The following is a 20,228-nucleotide window of genomic DNA, read 5'->3' on the forward strand; positions in this document are numbered from 1 at the left end:
CTTGTAATTTCTTTATTATTTTCTGTAATTTAGTGTTGTTTTTTTTTGTACTTTAGATAATTTTATTTAATTGTAATTAATTGTATTTAATTTAGTTATTTATTTAATTATAGTGTAGTGTTAGGTGTTAGTGTAACTTAGGTTAGGTTTTATTTTACAGGTAAATTTGTCTTTATTTTAACTAGGTAGTTATTAAATAGTTAATAACTATTTAATAACTATTCTACCTAGTTAAAATAAATACAAACTTGCCTGTAAAATAAAAATAAACCCTTAACTAGATACAATGTAACTATTAGTTATATTGTAGCTAGTTTAGGGTTTATTTTATAGGTAAGTATTTAGTTTTAAATAGGAATTATTTAGTTAATGATAGTAATTTTATTTAGATTTATTGTAATTATATTTAAGTTACGGGGGGTTAGGGTTAGACTTAGGTTTAGGGGTTAATACATTTAATATAGTGGCGGCGACGTTGGGGGCGGCAGATTAGGGGTTAATAAATGTAGGTAGGTGGCGGCGATGTTAGGGACGGCAGATTTGGGGTTAATAATATTTAACTAGTGTTTGTGATACGGGAGTGCGGCGGTTTAGGGGTTAATATGTTTATTATAGTGGCGGCAATGTCCGGTTCAGCAGATTAGGGGTTAAAATATTTATTTTAGTTTTTGCGATGTGGAGGGCATCGGTTTAGGGATTAATAGGTAGTTTATGGGTGTTAGTGTACTTTTTAGCACTTTTAGCGTTTTATGCTACGGCGTTGTAGTGTATAACTCTTAACTACTGACTTTTAAATGCGGTACCAGGCTTGACAGGAGAGGGTCTACCACTCACTTTTGTTCAGACTCGTAATACCGGCGCTATGCAAGTCCCATTGAAAATATAGGATACGCAATTTACGTAAGTGGATTTGCAGTATTTCCGAGTCTGGCCGAAAAAAGTGAGCGGTACACCTGTACCTGCAAGACTCGTAATACCTGCGGTCATTAAGAAGCAGCGTTAGGACCTCTTAACGCTGCTTTTTAACCCTAACGCACAACTCGTAATCTAGGCCTTGATTAGGAATGGTCTTTGTGGAAGGGTAACAGCCAAGAAACCACTTTTTTGGAAGGGGAACAAGGTGAAAAGCTAAGATATGCTAAATCTCACAATGATTTAAAAGAAGATCAGTAGAAAAGAGATTTCTGGAGTGACAAATCCAAGTTTAAAATTTTTGGGTCCAATCCTCGACAATATGTCGTGGTGGTGTTGGCGATATTGTCCGAATTGATGGGATCATGAATGCTGAAAAGTACAGACAGGTTTAAATTCATCATGCCATTCCTTCTCGAAAGCGCCTGATTGGAACTGGTTTTATTTTTCAGCATGATAAGGATCCCAAGCACACTGCTAATGCAGTGAAATCATATTTGGAGAGAAAAACAGCTGATAAAACTGACAGTCATGGACTGGCCTCCACAGAACCCAGACCTGAATATTATAGAGGCAGTATGGGATCACCCGGACAGAGAGAGAAATAAAAGACAACCTAAATCTAAAGAAGAACTCTGGAAAGTGCTGAAAGAAGCCTGGTATAATATACCAGTGCCAAGGGAAGTCACACTAAATACAGTACTGACTTTTGCCTGAAGATGCCATAAAATTGTGTGTGTGGGGGGGGGGTATATGTTGTGTACATATTTCCTGTATTTTCTTTTTGTATCTTAATAAAGAGACCAAAATATATATATATATATATATATATATATATATATATATATATATATATATATATACACTGCATTATAAAACAAGTACCTTTGCTCAACTGGGTAATTATTCACGTTATTCTGAGACTTTCTTGGCTGGCAGTATCTGTAGACCAGTACAATGTTACTATACGTGGCTGGACTATTATACACCAATTTTCATATAACTGCATGTAATGGACAATATAGAAGAATATGCACAGATACTGATATAAAAATCCAATATAAAACTATTGAAAAACTTGCTTAGCACTGTTGATGAGTTTAGACTGGAACACCCACTGAAAGGGGCTTAAAAAGCAGAAAGAGCAGACCCTCCCCCCCTCATCCCCTCCCCTTCATATGAAAAGAGTAACTACACAAACAGGAGTGTGCAGGAGTCTGTAGACGTCAGTATACATCTGATACTTTGGGGCTTAGTTAGGAGTCTGAAAATCAGCAGAATGTTATAAAAAAAATAAGCAAAACTATACATTGTTACAAAAACACCCCAGATGGGTTATATAAATGGACCATCATCTAGTGTACAATGTCCCTTTAATTCAAGTCAAATTAGTGCAAAAACAAGTTTTAATTACCTTTAATTATATAACGCAGTCAATATTTTCTCGCTTCTCTCTCCCAAAATATAAATACTTTTCTGTCCCTTCATACACCTGCTTATTTTCAAAATTAATAGAACTTTCTAAAAACTTATTTATTCACAGCACTTTTTTCAGAGTCAAAAATCAAAATTCAAATGTTAAGATTATTTTTTGGGGAGCAATATGAAAAACAATTGCTGAATCCCTTTTAAATGATATATATCATATAAAAGGGATTCAATATGATAGATAAGAAATGTTTTGTCAAATATAGGGCGAGATTACTTGGGGAGCACTCTTTATCGCTTTCGCTTGCGCGGTAACTGCTCTAGAAGTAAACTTTTTGTGCGTGTTGGGTTGCATTCGTTTTACAAGTTGAAAGTAAAAAGTTATCACCCGCACGCTAACCCAATGAGCACAAAAATCCGAATTTAGAATATTGTGTGTGCAATAACCTATTCCCCCATAGAATTCAGTGGGGAAAAAATAGTGAAAAAAAAGACCTAAAACGATACTCGCACCAAAACCTGATTACATATTCTCAAGTGCGCTAACCCGACTTAAAAATATTAATATTTCACATTCCGATACAATCTGTAAATTCCATTGAAATGGTCAGTATTGCTTCAGACTTGATAAAGGAAGGAACTCTTCCCTTGTCAACTTATAAATGTATAGTTAGTCCAATAAAAAAAGTATCATTGCTCAATGCAATACTCTTGTTATTTTGATATCTAAATCTCTGGACTAACATGGCTACTCCAATCAATGTATTTATATATATATATATATATATATATATATATATATATATATATATGATTATATATAGGCATAAATATCTATACAGATATATATATATAGGAATATCTATTTATAAATATATAGAACATATTCTGCTATATGCAGAACATTGGAATGTGAAATATTTACAGTAAATAGTATTTTTCATGTTATCAGCTACTGAACTGTCAAGGGCTCCAAATTCAATGCACTAATATATTTGTCTATATATGTGTACATACTGTATGTATTTGTATGTTTACATGTACAAATGTCTATAAATACATATATAACATATAAATACATGAATGAATAAATATAAAGCACTCAATGGACTTCTTAAAGATGCAGCAAATAACTTTAATTACAAAGTCATAACGTTTCAGGTACCAGACCGGTCCCTTTGTCAAATGATACACACAAGAAAAATATGCATAACATCCCTCATTACACCCCACCTTATATACCTAAACCATATCACCAATGACTAATGCTGGTTTCACGTGTACCGCCGCAGATCTCCGTGACGTGATGACGTCATCACGGCACAACGCATCGGATTCGTCAGCACGCCCTAGGAGAGGGCCGCAGGCGGTATCTTAGGTGACAGCTGTCACGTATATACTTATACAGATAGCGATGTCATCGGTGACTATATCTAAGTATATATCACTGAACTCTTGTAGTATTGATGCATAAAGGAAAGAGGCTAGTACACAAAAAGAACGAATAATAAAAACATAGACATATATACATGTGCAACGTGTTAAGCACGTATCATCCTAAGGCTACATTGACAATAGAGATGAAGCTCACGAAATTGCTTCGTATCTACTGAAGTATGGTAGACCAGCTACAGAGAATATAGAATATAGAAGCCGTTCATCCATAAACATAATGAGTAACACTTTAAGGAATGTGGCATGTCATCGTCAGAATATATAGGACATCCTTATAAACGTCAGTGTCCCATCTTCAGAGTCTAGTGACAGAAGAGGCTGAAATCCAAATGGGTATTAAGGCCATTGGGCATTATAGTGTCCAAAGTATAGATCCATTTAGTTTCCCTCCTCAATAAAGTTTTTGCGCTATCGCCCCCTCTAGACATGGGGGGTATATGATCAATTAGCATTGTTTTAAGACTTGCAGCACTGTGTTTCTTCTGGCAAAAGTGTCTGGCGACAGGTTGCTCAGAGTCGCCTTTATCAATGGCTTCCCGGATCGCACACCTGTGATTGGCCATGCGATCTCTGAACGATGTTTTAGTTTTCCCCACATAAAAAAGGGAGCACGGGCAGATGAGGATATAAATGAAATAATCACTCATAGATGTCAAACGATGGTGGATTTTATATCTTTGGTTCGTGTGAGGGTGCTGGAATGAGGAACCCCTCAACATGCTATTGCATGTAACACAGTTACTACATTGGAAGCAGCCTTTCTTTTTAATTTTAACATTTATGCACTAAGCGATCTTTTTACTTTTTGTTTATTAAATACTCCTAGAGGACCTTGAGCGGAAGTTCTGTGCCAACATTGAGAACTTGAACATATCTCTGCAGTCAGGGAATGAGCCAGCTCATCAAGTTCTACAGAGATCTGAGAAAAATGACACCACTATTTGCTCAAATGGCTATGTGCGTTCAAGAGACTCACAACTTCCCACGTCACTGTCGCTGGAGTGCCCCCTGGAGACGGAGCTGAAGCTCGAGATAGGAGTGGCGCTAGTTCAGGGAAGTTCTAGGATCGATCTTACTGAAGCAGCCTTACTGGGGAATAATATGCAAGTGCCGTCATCTCACAACAGAGACACCAGCGATCTCTCTCCTTTGCTTCTCACTCCCGGGGGAATGCGGCCGGCACGCAAGAGCTGGACATCTGTCAATTACTTAATTGGAAGGAGGACTCTGAAGAGAATGCCAAAACATAGAAAAAGCGCACTGAGCCTCCCAGTAGATAAAATTCAAAAAATATTTTATTTTTATTACAAAAAAGAAATGTTATAAATACATGGGTCAGATTAAAAAGGTGCCTCGAGCTCTATACGGAGCTTGATAAATATGCCCCTATATCTTACATTATTATTGTAAAATTTTTGCTTTAAAGTTATATTTCCTAACAACCTCAATAAAATTTTTTTAAAAAAAATAGGAGATGAACACGAGGTAACCATATTTTTATTTATTTATTTTTTATTTAGAGTGTGTGAATTTTGCACTATATTACATCTTTTCTTTCTTTTTTTTATAATTTTATAATCTTTTTATTGAGATTAATCAAGAAAAATACAGCTTTAAACACATTTTCAATAGCATATACAATGAGTACATCAATAATAGTTTTTTTTATACATGCAAATACAAAGTTGTAAGGAAGAATACACAACACTGTGTAAGATCTGGAAATCAAAACAACACCAACAACCATAGTGCTACTGAATAATATGAATGGAAAGATAATAATTCTCACATCACTGTTTAAGATTTATCGCTCATTCTTATTCATGTAATATCTTTACGCATACCCATGTGGGCTCGTATTATTGTACTAATTGTCTCAATAGAAAAAATAATATATATATATATATATATATATATATATATATATATATATATATATACAGGTAGCCCTCAGTTTACGCCGGGGTTAAGTTCCAGAAGGAATGGTTGTAAATTGAAACCCAGTTTATAATGTAAGTCAATGGGAAGTGAGGGAGATAGGTTCCAGGCCCCTCTCAAAATTGTCATAAGTAACACCTAATACATTATTTTTAAAGCTTTGAAATGAAGGCTTTAAATGCTAAACAGCATTATAAACCTAATAAAATAACCACACAACACAGAATATATCATTAAACTAAGTTAAATGAACAAAAACATTTGCTAAACAGCATTATAAACCTAATAAAATAATCACACAACACAGACTTCACTTGCATTTTTCTGCAAACAGTTCTTTTTATGCATTCCAATCTGGACTGATTTATAGACAGAAAGATCTTGTTCCTTTAAAATCTGCTCGATAGCTCAGGTCTGGTTAAACTGATTAATTTCAACTTGCTTGGCTTTGCTGCAACACAAGCGGACAGCTCCACCTACTGGCTATTTTAATAAATGCACTGCTTCTCAATGCTTTTCAATAGCAGTCACATGACTGGAAAAAAAGGTTGTTATTCTGAAACGGTGTAAATTGAACCGTTGTAAAACGAGGGCCACCTGTATATATATATATATATATATATATATATATATATATATATATATATATATATATATATGAATGGAACCTCCTTTTTTTTTTTTTTTAAAGTATATATGCCTCCATAAATTCAAAGGGTCACTCATGGACCCATTAAAACTTTTATATCTCTGAGGAGGGATTTTAATGGTATATATGATTGTAAACCTCCAAGGGTGATCTGTATGCATAGAAAAACTAACGCCTAGATTTAGAGTTCTGCATTAGCCATCAAAAGCAGCGTTAAGGGGTCCTAACGCTGCTTTTGGCCGCCCGCTGGTATTTAGAGTCGGCCAGGTAAAGGTGTACCGCTCACTTTCAAGCCGCGACTTTTCCATACCGCAGATCCCCTTACGCCAATTGCGTATCCTATCTTTTCAATGGGATCTTCCTAACGCCGGTATTTAGAGTCTTGGCTGAAGTGAGCGTTACACCTCTACCGACAAGACTCCTAACGCCCATGGAAAGGCTGTAGTTAAGAGCTTTATATACCGGAGTTAGCCCATAAAGCTCTTAACTACAGTGCTCTAAAGTACACTAACACCCATAAACTACCTATGTACCCCTAAACCGAGGTCCCCCCACATCGCCGCCAATATAATAAATATTTTTAACCCCTAATCTGCCGACCCCACATCGCCGCCACCTACATTATCCCTATGAACCCCTAATCTGCTGCCCCTAACATCGCCAACACCTACATAATATTTATTAACCCCTAATCTGCCCCCCCCCCAACGTCGCCGCCACCTAACTTCAAGTAATAACCCCTAATCTGCCGACCGGACCTCGCCGCTACTATAATAAATGTATTAACCCCTAAAGCTAAGTCTAACCCTAACACCCCCCTAAATTAAATATAATTTTAATCGAACGAAATAAATTAACTCTTATTTACTAAAGTATTCCTATTTAAAACTAAATACTATATTTTAGGATTTATATTTATTTTACAGGCAACTTTGTATTATTTTAACTAGGTACAATAGCTATTAAATAGTTATTAACTATTTAATAGCTACCTAGTTAAAAAAAATTACCTGTAAAATAAATCCTAACCTAAGTTACAATTAAACCTAACACTACACTATCATTAAATTAATTAAATAAATTAGCTACCAATACCTACAATTAAATACAATTAAATAAACTATACTAAATTACAAAAAAAACAACACTAAATTACAGAAAATAAAAAAATATTACAAGAAATTTAAAATAATTACACCTAATCTAAGCCCACTAATAAATAAAAAAAAAAAAAATAATAATAAAAGTGCCTACCCTATTCTACATTAAAAAGTAATCAGCTCTTTTACCAGCCCTTAAAAGGGCTTTTTGCGGGGCATGCCCCAAAGTAATCAGCTCTTTTGCCTGTAAAAAAAAAATACAATCAGCCAATCAGATTCAAGTTCAATCCGATTGGCTGATCCAATCAGCCAATCAGATTGAGCTCGCATTCTATTGGCTGATCGGAACAGCCAATCAGCCAATCAGATTGAGCTCGCATTCTATTGGCTGATCGGATTGAACTTGAATCTGATTGGCTGATTGAATCAGCCAATCAGATTTTTCCTACCTTTATTCAGATTGGCTGATAGAATCCTATCAGCCAATCGGAATTCGAGGGACGCCATCTTGGATGACGTCATTTAAAGGAACCTTCATTCGGCGAGTAGGCGTTGGTTGAAGAGGATGGATCCACGTCGGCTGGGAAGAAGATGGCTCCGCTCCGGATGGATGAAGATAGAAGATGCCGCTTGGATGAAGATGTCTGTCGGTCCGGATGTCCTCTTCTGCCCGGATAGGATGAAGACTTCTGACGGTCTGGATGTCCTCTTCTGCCCCATCGGATGAAGACTTCGGCCCGGCTGGGTGAAGACGACTCAAGGTAGGATGATCTTCAGGGGGTAGGTTTATTTAAGGGGGGTTTGGGTGGGTTAGAGTAGGGGTATGTGGGTGGTGGGTTGTAATGTTGGGGGGTATTGTATTTTTATTTTCAGGCAAAAGAGCTAATTACTTTGGGGCAAGGCCCCGCAAAAAGCCCTTTTAAGGGCTGGTAAAAGAGCTGATTACTTTTGTATTTTAGAATAGGGTAGGGAATGTTTTATTTTGGGGGGCTTTTTTATTTTATTAAGGGGCTTAGATTAGGTGTAATTAGTTTAAACTGCTTGTAATTTTTTATTTTTTGTAATTTAGTGGTTTTTTTTGTATTATAGAATAGTTTATTTAATTGTATTTAATTGTAGGTAATTGTAGGTAACCTATTTAATTAATTTAATGATAGTGTAGTGTTAGGTTTAATTGTAACTTAGGTTAGGATTTATTTTACATGTAATTTTGTATTTATTTTAACTAGGTAGCTATTAAATAGTTATTAAATATTTAATAGCTTTTGTACCTAGTTAAAATAAATACAAAGTTGCCTGTAAAATAAATATAAATCCTAAAATAGCTACAATGTAATTATTAATTATATTGTAGCTATATTAGGGTTTATTTTATAGGTAAGTATTTATTTTTAAATAGGAATAATTTAGTTCATTTTAGGAATAGTATTTTGTTTAACCCCTTAACGACCGAGGACGTGCAGGGTACGTCCTCAAAAAAAAGGCAGTTAACGCCTGAGGACGTACCCTGCACGTCCTCGGTGTGGAAAGCAGCTGGAAGCGATCCCGCTCGCTTCCAGCTGCTTTCCGGTTATTGCAGTGATGCCTCGATATGGAGGCATCCTGCAATAACCTTTTTAAGCCATCCGGTGCAGAGAGAGCCACTCTGTGGCCCTCTCTGCACCGGAGATCGGTGGCTCACTGCGTTGGTGGGTGGGAGCCGGACCAGGAGGCGGGTGGCGGCCATCGATGGCCCTGGTGATGTGGAGGGGGGGCGAGATCGTGGGCGGGGATGGCCGGGGGCGTGCACACGGGAGGGCGGGGGCGGGCGCGTGCACGGGGAGGGAGCGGGTGGGAACCGCTACGCTACAGAAAATGCATTAATAAAAAATGTTAACAAATGTTAAAAAATGTCTAAAAAGTTTTAAAAAAAAAACGATCAGCAAGGTGGTGGGGGTTTGTCTGTGTGGGGGGGGAAGCTACACTACAGAAAAAAAACAAACAAACAAAAAAAAAGCACTTTTTTTTTGCAAACTGGGTACTGGCAGACAGCTGCCAGTACCCAAGATGGCCCCCAATGAGGCAGAGGGGAGGGTTAGAGAGCGGTTTTGGGGGGGATCAGGGAGGTTGGGGGCTAAGGGGGGATCCTACACAGTAGCATATGTAAATATGCTAAAAAAAAATGTATTTTAGTACTGGCAGACTTTCTGCCAGTACTTAAGGTGGCGGGGACAATTGTGGGGTGGGGGAGGGAAGGGAGCTGTTTGGGAGGGATCAGGGGGTGGGATGTGTCAGGTGGGAGGCTGATCTGTACATTAAAGCTAAAATTAACCCTGCAAGCTCCCTACAAACTCCCTAATTAACCCCTTCACTGCTAGCCATAATACACGTGTGAGGCGCAGCAGGATTTAGCGGCCTTCTAATTACCAGAAAGCAACGCCAAAGTCATATATGTCTGCTATTTCTGAACAAAGGGGATCCCAGACAAGTATTTACAACCATTTGTGCCATAATTGCACAAGCTGTTTGTAAATTATTTCAGTGAGAAACCTAAAATTGTGAAAAATGTAACTTTTTTTTTTCAATTTGATCGCATTTGGCGGTGAAATGGTGGCATGAAATATACCAAAATGTGCCTAGATCAATACTTGGGGTTGTCTACTACACTACACTAAAGCTAAAATTAACCCTACAAGCTCCCTAAAAGCTCCCTAATTAACCCCTTAACTGCTGGGCATAATACACTTGTGGTGCGCAGTGGCATTTAGCGGCCTTCTAATTACCAAAAAACAATGCCAAAGCCATATATGTCTGCTATTTCTGAACAAAGGGGATCCCAGAGAAGAATTTACAACCATTTATGCCATAATTGCACAAGTTGTTTGTAAATAATTTCAGTGAGAAACCGAAAGTTTGTGAAAAAATTTGTGAAAAAGTGAACAATTTTTTGTATTTGATCGCATTTGGCGGTGAAATGGTGGTATGAAATATACCAAAATTGGCCTAGATCAATACTTTGGGATGTCTACTAAAAAAAATATATACATGTCAAGGGATATTCAGGGATTCCTGAAAGATATTAGTGTTCTAATGTAACTAGCGCTAATTTTGGAAAAAAGTGGTTTGGAAATAGCAAAGTGCTACTTGTATTTATGGCCCTATAACTTGCAAAAAAAGCAAAGAACATGTAAACATTTGGTATTTCTAAACTCAGGACAAAATTTAGAAACTATTTAGCATGGGTGTTTTTTGGTGGTTGTAGATATGTAACAGATTTTGGGGGTCAAAGTTAGAAAAAGTGTGTTTTTTTCCATTTTTCCTCATATTTTATAATTTTTTTTATAGTAAATTATAAGATATGATGAAAATAATGGTATCTTTAGAAAGTCCATTTAGTGGCGAGAAAAACGGTATATAATATGTGTGGGTACAGTAAATGAGTAAGAAGAAAATTACAGCTAAACACAAACACTGCAAAAATGTAAAAATAGACTTGGTCCCAAACGGACAGAAAATTGAAAAATGCTGTGGTCATTAAGGGGTTAATATAAATTATATTTATGTTAGAGGGGTGTTAGGGTTAGAGTTATGTTTAGGGGTTAATAACTTTATTATAGTAGCAGCGACGGTGCGGGCGGGAGATTAGGGGTTAATAATTGTAGGTAGGTGGCGGCGATGTTAGGGAGGGCAGATTAGGGGTTAATACTATTTATTATAGTGTTTGCGAGGCTGGATTGCGGCGGTTTAGGGGTTAATACATTTATTATAGTGGCGGCGAGGTCCGGTCGGCAGATTAGGGGTTAATAAGTGTAGGTAAGATAGCGGCGACGTTGGGGGGGGCAGATTAGGGGTTGATAAATATAATATAGGGGTCGGCAGTGTTAGGGGCAGCAGATTAGGGGTTCATAGGGATAATGTAGGTTGCGGCGGTGTCCGGAGCGGAAGATTAGGGGTTAATAATAATATGCAGGGGTTAGCGATAGCGGGCGCGGCAGATTAGGGGTTAATAAGTGTAAGGTTAGGGGTGTTTAGACTCGGGGTTCATGTTAGGGTGTTAGGTGCAGACTTAGAAAGTGTTTACCCATAGGAAACAATGGGGCTGCGTTAGGAGCTGAACGCTGCTTTTTTTGCAGGTGTTAGGTTTTTTTTCAGCCAGCTCAGCCCCATTGTTTCCTATGGGGATATCGTGCACAAGCACGTTTTCCCAGCTTACCGCTACCGTAAGCAACGCTGGTATTGAGAGTTGAAGTGGAGCTAAGTTAGGCTCAACGCACCCTTTTTTGAGCCTAACGCAGCCCCTCAGACAACTCTAAATACCAGCGTTGTTGGAAGGGTGCGTTGGGAAAAAAAGCTGCGTTAGCTACGCGGGTCTTTACCGACAAAACTCTAAATCTAGCCGAAAGAATGGAGGTTATCCTATAATAAAGGAGACCACTTTTGGACCTCAAAACTAGATAAACCTCCTGTTCAACTGAAAGTTAACAAGATACAATTGACTATCTCCTATCAGATTAACATTAGTAACAGTACAAGGTATGCCTCCATCAGGGAGCTGTAGAATGGCTATATGGGAGGACTAAGAGGGCTAGTAAAGTGTATATAGTACATTAAAAAAATGATGATGGCCCAGTATATGGAATTAATTATCTCTCAGGGTACAGTATATGGGCAGTATTAAAATTAGTTATATGAGGACCAGCTTGTGACCTTGACAAAATGGCTAAAGGATAATTTATTTAGGTTGACATATATTACCTCTTTTAGTATGCGGCAATAAACATAGTTGAAGAGACAGTAAAGTAAAAATGTAACTTTATTGTCTTGGTATCCTTTGTTGAAATACATACCTAGGTGAGCTCAGGGGAAGCAATGCAGCACTGGGAGCTTGCTGGTGATTGGTGGCTGATACTTAGCCTATTTAGGGTTATTCATCAAAGGATACCAAGAGAACAAAGCAAATTTGATAACAAAAGTAAAATTACATGCTCTATCCAATTTACTTATATTATCAAATTTACTTTATTCTCTTGGTATCCTTTGTTGAAATACATACCTAGGTGAGCTCAGGGGAAGCAATGCACCACTGGGAGCTTGCTGGTGATTGGTGGCTGATACTTAGCCTATTTAGGGTTATTTAGGGTCATCAAAGGATACTAAGAGAACAAAGCAAATTTGATGACAAAAGTAAAATGGCATGCTCTATCTGAATCTTGCAAGTTTAATTTTGACTTTACTATCTCTTTAAATCACATTTGACAACTTTTAGTTGGATTACCACCCTATTAGGTACCTTGACTAAATTCTGTTACTTATTCTCATATCAAATTCCTGGTAAAGGTATATCGGCTTAAAAGACATTAAATAATATGAAGTATAGAGTAACTTTGTGTTCTCTACATCTGTTTTTAATAATGTGCTTTCTGTGTTATGATTGTATTTGGTTATGGATTTCATTTGTTCATTATATACCGCTGGGGTTTCCATCACCTTGCTTTGCACATTATAATCACATTATGTTACGATTCATTTTACCATCTCAACAAGGCTTTGACAGAATGTTTTCACAATTCTTGGTTTGGAAGAAAGCCCCAGGTCCACTATGTTTCTAGAGAAAGGCTATCATAAAGTTCCATTTGGCACGTAAATAAATATATTAGGGGGGAACTTCCAGGCAGTGACCATGTTTGGCCACATATTTTGTTTGCTGCTCAAGCTTTCAAGATATATCTACACAAAATCACCTACAATAGCTGTTATATGGAAGCAGAATGTGCAGATTTTCAGAGAGTTGAAGATCGGATGAACTGAGTATTGCTAAGATTTCTAATCGCATCAATATTCTGGAGCATTTTTGAGGTTGTGACCTCACACTGACCCCCTGGCACTGTACCTCCAGGTCTCTGCCATATCACAATGCCGAAAGTGCGCTGCCTACATATTTCAAAGTAACAGTTACTGTCGATGCTGGTGGAGTGTTGGGCTAGTTACCTTCAACATGTGCTGGAGCATGAAATTCCTTGACATTTTGGAACTCCAACATATTGCAGCTCTTGCATGATTTCTTCCTGCAAAGTGGAACAGCGGCTTGATAAAGCTCTCGCAAAGATTGTCATTACGGCTGCAATGTGTTTACCAGCTACAGATGGCCGAGAGGCTGAACGCAATAAAGGTCTTATCTGCAAACACCCAGAGGAAAATTTAAAGTGACACTTAAGTCAAAATTTAACTTTTATGATTCAGAAAGAGCACACAATTTACATGATTAAATTTTGCATAATCCTTTTATATGCACACTTTTTTTAGGCACCAGCTCATACTGAGCATATGCACAAGCTCACAGGGTATATATATATACTAGTCTGTGATTGGTTGATGTCTGTCACATGATACAGGGGGCAGGAAAATGGGAGAAAAAATACATTTGCCATCTACTGCTTTTGTGAAGTTCAGAGTTAGGGGTAGATTTATCGGTGTGCTGTCGGCATTTATCATTGCACAAGCATTTCTAGTGAAATGCTTGTGCAATGCTGCCCCCTGCACATTCGCGGCCAATCTGCCGCTAGCAGGGGCTGCCAATCAACCCGATCGTATCAGATAAGGGCTGATTGCTGTCCGCAACCTTAGAGGTGGCGGACGAGTTAAGGAGCAGCGGTCTTAATGGCCGCTGCTTCTTAACTTACATTTCCGGGGTAGATAGCAGCATTTGCTGCTTGGTAAATCTAAGTGTTATTGCATTGTCTTTGTATTATGCAATTTTTAAAGGGACATTCTAAACCTTAGTCATCTTAAAGTCTTACCTTACATTAAGCTTCAAATAGCCTCCTGCACCGTTTTCTATATCATGCAGCAGGACCGGAAAAAAATATTTTAAAATTAATATTGTTTATGGACACTTTGAAATGGCTGCTAAGCTCCACCCATTGATGACATCACAATCTGGGCTGCATTAAAGACTCACTAGTTACAAAAGACTCACTAGTTGGATTCAACAGTCTGTCAATGCTATTCAGCAGAGTGCCTTTATGCAGTCCAGATCCTGATGTCATCAGTGGGCAGAGTTTGGCAGCTATTTCAAAGTTGCCAGAAACAATATTCATTTTAAAATAACCTTTTTATTGTTCCTGCTGCATGATATAGAAAGAGGTGCAGGAGGCTATTTGCAACTGCCAGCTTAATCTAAGGTAAGACTTTACGATGACTAAAGTGTAGACTTTCCCTTTAATTATGCAATTCTACTGAATTTAGTGTTCCTTTAACTACACAAGCTGGTCTAACAATATCGGAGGACACAGAGGAGAGTTAGAAACCGGGGAACTCTGGAGAGTACATGGCTAATGGAGAAATGCCAGTCTACTAAAGTTCAACAAACTTACCGATAATGAAAGGAGGTCAGTAAAGGATAAGGAGATGGCATGGGTCCCAGTCAGAGCTCTGGGCTTTGGGATTTAACAAACAATCCGTACTCATAACTGGGACTATACAAAATTGTATGCATGACTTTGCAGCTTTGGCCACAGAAACCCTGAGACTGTTTAATATATATATATATATATATATATATATATATATATATATATATATATATATTATCATTGTGCATGCTTCATAAGTGGTATCACTGTCAACCTATGTCTTGTATTGTCTGTAGTTTTTTCTTTGTTAACCTCAATGAAAATGATTAAAAATAAATATATGAATATATATGAAGGCCTTTGATTTTATCCTGGAATAATTGCACATCAGGGAATGTTGTTTGCACCATTAGGTGCACTTGGCCATAAAATATTGACCTCATATTTTTTACTTTTATATGATAGTGCAGAGCAATCATAGGTCCTATTGAGTGTGCCTGGTCTTATTAGGTGACTATTTTGAGATAGCTGCCCATATAGGTATGAATTCGCCATCATGTTCAACAGTTAGCAACAAACATTGTGGATTAAAAATATAATTTGGCTTTCTACAATTGTAATTCTGTCTGTTTGTAGAAAATAGGATGAAAGATGACTCATTCAGACCTTATTACTTTTCTATTGTCTGAGTGCAATATCTATGTGGTGTGCTACTTGGATACTAGTGCTTTCTGTATGACAGGCGTGCCATAAATTCTAGCTTTGTGGAGGTCACAGCGAAAAATGTATCTTACAACAGTGGGCATGACCAGGTGGCTGTTATAATCGGTTGCATTTTCAGAGGTTGCCAGAGTGACTCCACTAATTTGCCGATTATATTTCAAATCTTTTAGCATCCACGCAAATGTATGCAATAATCCAATGCCCTTTAGTGCACTGTTCAGTCTGATACCAAATTTGCTGTGGAGCAAATATCTTGAATCAATGGGAAAAGTATCACCAACACAGTATGAGCAGCTTTGCTTGCTGATTTGTTTTCTCCCTGAGCACCTAAGCTTACATCCTTGCGTTTCAAATAAAGATAGCAAGAAAACGAAGAAAATTTGATAATAGAAGTATGTTTAGCTGTAATCAAGTGTCCACAAGTAAAGACATCAAGAGAACGAAGACAATTTGATAATAGGAGTGTGTTTAGCTGTATTCATGGGTCCACAAGTAGCCCTTAGACCTGCCTCAATACCTCCACTATGTTAAGTCTAAGTGCTTGATATAGGTCCAAGAGTGACCATTTGGGTTATAGGTCGATATTTATTTTTTACAATTAGCTTTACAGCATTTATTCTACAACTTTAAAGGTTTCGGAGATACAGTATGTTTAACAATAGAGCTTATATACTTAGGTTATATACTTCGTGCACAGATAAGCTAAGCTTGCTATGTCTGTTAACTATTAAATAACTCTATATATTGTATTCTAAATTATAATACTAGCGAAGCCAGTATTGACATTTTTTAACGTTTAAGGGCTAGATTACAAGTGCAGCGTTAATTTAACGTGCGCCCGTAAACGGGCAAATTTGCCTGTTTATGGGCACATGTTAAATAACCAGCCCAGCCATTACAAGTAGCTGGTTAATGCTACCACAAACTTGTGGTAACACTTTGTGCTCAAATTAATTAATCAGAGGTCAGATCTCTGGTTAATGAAAAAATGTCCCCCAATTGCCCCCAAAATAAAGTGTAAGGTTCCTTTATTAAAATAAAAATTGTAGCATATTTTTTTTTTAATAACTGTATGAAGTAGTTATAAGGGATTAAAGTGAGGGGATGTGTGTTGTTAGAAAAGTGCCTTTATATTGCACTTTTTGGGGACTGTGTTAAAACTGTAAATATATATGTATATGCAAATATACATATATATTTATGTGTTAATATGTGTATATACAAATATAAACACATACTTATATACTGTATGTATATATTCATATATATTTAAATTTGCTGCTCAACGCTGCGCCACCTACCCCCTTCGCTGAGCTAGGTTCTGTGCCGTATCTATCTACATGAGAACGAGGCTCCCATTGGAGCATAAGGAAAAGCGTTCTTGTGAGCACAAAGCTTCCATGCAATGCGAACGCGAGGTCAGCATGTAATACCAGCACACATTTGCGTGCACCGGTATTACTGAGTGGAGCGCAAATATTTGTGCTCCACTCCTAATCTATCCCTAAATGTTCTGTGCATTCCATGTATGTTAATTCTGGCTGAACACCTCAATAAAAATAAAATAAAAATATATATATATATTTTGACTCTGGGTTACATAGATGCCAGTTCAGGTCTTTGGTATTTTTTTTGCCATAATTGGGAACCTGTCCATCTGCATAACAGTAAATGAAGCCCAATGGGTCAAGTTTTTTTGTGGAGGACCACTGTTAACCCTAGTACTGATTTATGGCCCTTTTAAAAAAAGGTTCATTTATTGGGCGTTGTATCTTTACTGATCGTCAATCTGGCATACTGCACAGTAACAAATTGAAAAAGTTGCAGATGACTAAATTGTGATGTATTTCATTCACTACCATGGTTTAGATGTTAAAAAGATGCAATTGTGTAAAATCATTTGTACAATTTAGTTTTGGTTTTTACCCACAGACATTTAGACTCGTTATTTAATTCCTGAATTTGTGCACTGTAGTATTACAGTTTGTTTTCCCTTTAATTCACAAAGCCCAGCTATTTGTTCATTAAGCCTTTTTTATTGCACAGCAGTAGACGCTCCATCCAACGCTGTTTTCTTTGCTTTTTGAATGCTTTCCAGATGCTGCTTATTAAACCAATGTTTTGTCAGTTCAAGACACTCCACTTAAAAGGCCTTTTAATCATCTTCCAAATGCAGTAAATCTCTAGTCAAAAATAGCTATTACCAACCTGAATGTTGTCAATTAAGTGTGACAAAGTAGCACTTTTTCTCCCTTTGCTGTTACTTAAAATTAACCCATTTCTTGTTTTCTTTTTCTTTTTTCTCCACCAGTCATTAAATGGTTTTGCACTGGTTGTGAGCACAGAAGGCATGATATTCTACGCTTCAGCCACAATATTAGACTATCTGGGCTTCCATCAGGTAAGTCATTTCAAATGTTGTACTTTTTCCTCATGAATCGCACATTATGTTACCTACAGCAAACAATTCTGTCATCCTTAAGAAAGTGCAGCATTTGAATAAGTTGCCATTTTTGCCTTTAAATATACAGTAATGTTAATGTTAAAGGGACATTAAACACTAATTAAATGCTAGACAGAATTACAAAGATTAGTCTGAGAATAACATGTAGACGTATTTATTAAAGTTTTATTAGCTGTTTAAATATTGACAAAATAAGTGTAAAGTTTTAGGGGTCGATTAATTAAGCAGCGGCTGCTGCATCGACGCCCATCGTTTCTGGTCCGCCAGAAATTAAAGTTAAGAAGCAGCGGTCATAAGACCACTGCTCCTTAACTTCTCTGCCACCTTTTAGGTGGCGGACTAAAATCATCCCGATCCGATATAATCGGGATGATTGACGGCCCCTGCTAGTGGCCGATTAGCCACGGGTGAGCAGGGGACGGCATTGTACAAGCATTTCACCATTTAGCGAGGTTGAGCGGACATGATTTGCTACTATTAAAACAAATAAAGGGGACTTTCATTCATGAAGTATAACAACATACTTCATGCAGTAAGCTCCTTTATTTGTTTCAAGTGATCGCCGTTCGGAGCTGCTAAGGAAGCCCATGGCAGATCGCTGTTTTGCTAGAGGTGACGTTTTCCCCTTTTAGCCAATAGCCGTGCGGTAAATCAGGCTTGGCGCGTATGGGAGCCGGATTTCCCGCACACTATTTGCTAAGAGGTGAAAACGTCAACTGTAGCAAAATAAATTTCTGCCGTCAGCTGCCTGAACAGCTAAGAACGGCGTTCACGTGAAACAAATAAAGGAGCTTTCTGCATGAAGTATGTTGTACTTCATGAATGAAAGTCCTCTTTATTTGTTTCAATAGTCAATCCTAGCGTTTCAAAAATGCTAGGATTGAGTTTCACGTTGTTACCTTCTCTGCTGTGGCCAATTAGGGACAGTTATAAATAGGTCACAAGAGTGTGCAGCCAATGGCTGTGTGGAATATAAGTGTTCTGCACTTCCATTTCTTACAGGAACTGAAAAGCTCACAATTTCAGAATGGAATTACAGTAAAAGGGATAAAATAAATAATAAAAGTATATTGTAGAGTTTATATATATATATATATATATATATATATATATATATATATATGATTTATCATTTTATATTACCATCTCAAAGTATTTAATTATGAGTTGAAAGTAAACTGTTTTCACTTTCACGCTAACCTGATGAGAGCAAAAAGCCGAACTCAATAATAATATATACCGCATGCTCGTTCACGTATTCCCCCGTAGAAGTCAATGGAGAAAAAAACAACCCACTCTAGCGCAAACCTGATCGCATATTCTCATGTGCACTAACCCGACATAAAAATATGAATATTTCACATTCCAATATTCTTCACATACAAGAAAATGTTCTATTTATTCATAAATACATATTTCTACATATATTTGATGGTATTTTGGTACACTATATATCTATACATACATACACATATATATATATATATATATATATACGTACACAGGCAAAGTGCACTCCAGATCCTCCTCACACAACAGCTTCGGGTGCTAGCAAAAGCAAAGTACAGCCAAAAACAGAAAGCACTCCAGAAGTCTTGTTAATTTTATCACCTTTAATAGTGAACGTTTTCGGGCTATAAACAGCCCGTCCTCAAACTTACAAGGTTAGCAAACACTTACCACCCCACTGTGTTATAGACCGCCACCAAGACCAAGTGCGCCACACTCTCCGCGGTGGATGCGCCGCCCCTAGCGAGTGACGTCATCGCCCGCGGCAACGTGCAAACAACAAAAAAGGGCAAAGACAACAGTAAGATATGCGGGCATAGAGATAAAAAATTCTAAGCATTATCATAATACAGTAATATGCATTACAGGAGGCAAACTGGTAGATATATCACAAAAGTAATTAAAACAAAAAAAGTCGTTAAGACAAAAAAACTACCAGAAACTTAACTTAAGTCTTAACGACTTTTTTTGTTTTAATTACTTTTGTGATATATCTACCAGTTTGCCTCCTGTAATGCATATTACTGTATTATGATAATGCTTAGAATTTTTTATCTCTATGCCCGCATATCTTACTGTTGTCTTTGCCCTTTTTTAGTTGTTTGCACGTTGCCGCGGGCGATGACGTCACTCGCTAGGGGCGGCGCATCCACCGCGGAGAGCGTGGCGCACTTGGTCTTGGTGGCGGTCACGTGCGCCACGCTCTCCGCGGTGGATGC

General features: G+C 37.4%; 1 protein-coding gene across 1 annotated transcript in view; it reads left to right on the top strand.

Moving 5' to 3' along the window:
• Window positions 1-20,228, top strand: part of AHRR (aryl hydrocarbon receptor repressor) — a 647,930-nt gene that overhangs the window by 403,992 nt on the left and 223,710 nt on the right. Inside the window, 1 exon segment of the mRNA XM_053714392.1 lies at window positions 17,848-17,937. Within this exon segment, the coding sequence (XP_053570367.1) occupies window positions 17,848-17,937 (90 nt within the window).

The sequence above is a fragment of the Bombina bombina genome, chromosome 5 (assembly GCF_027579735.1).
Source record: "Bombina bombina isolate aBomBom1 chromosome 5, aBomBom1.pri, whole genome shotgun sequence".
Taxonomy (NCBI): domain Eukaryota; kingdom Metazoa; phylum Chordata; class Amphibia; order Anura; family Bombinatoridae; genus Bombina; species Bombina bombina.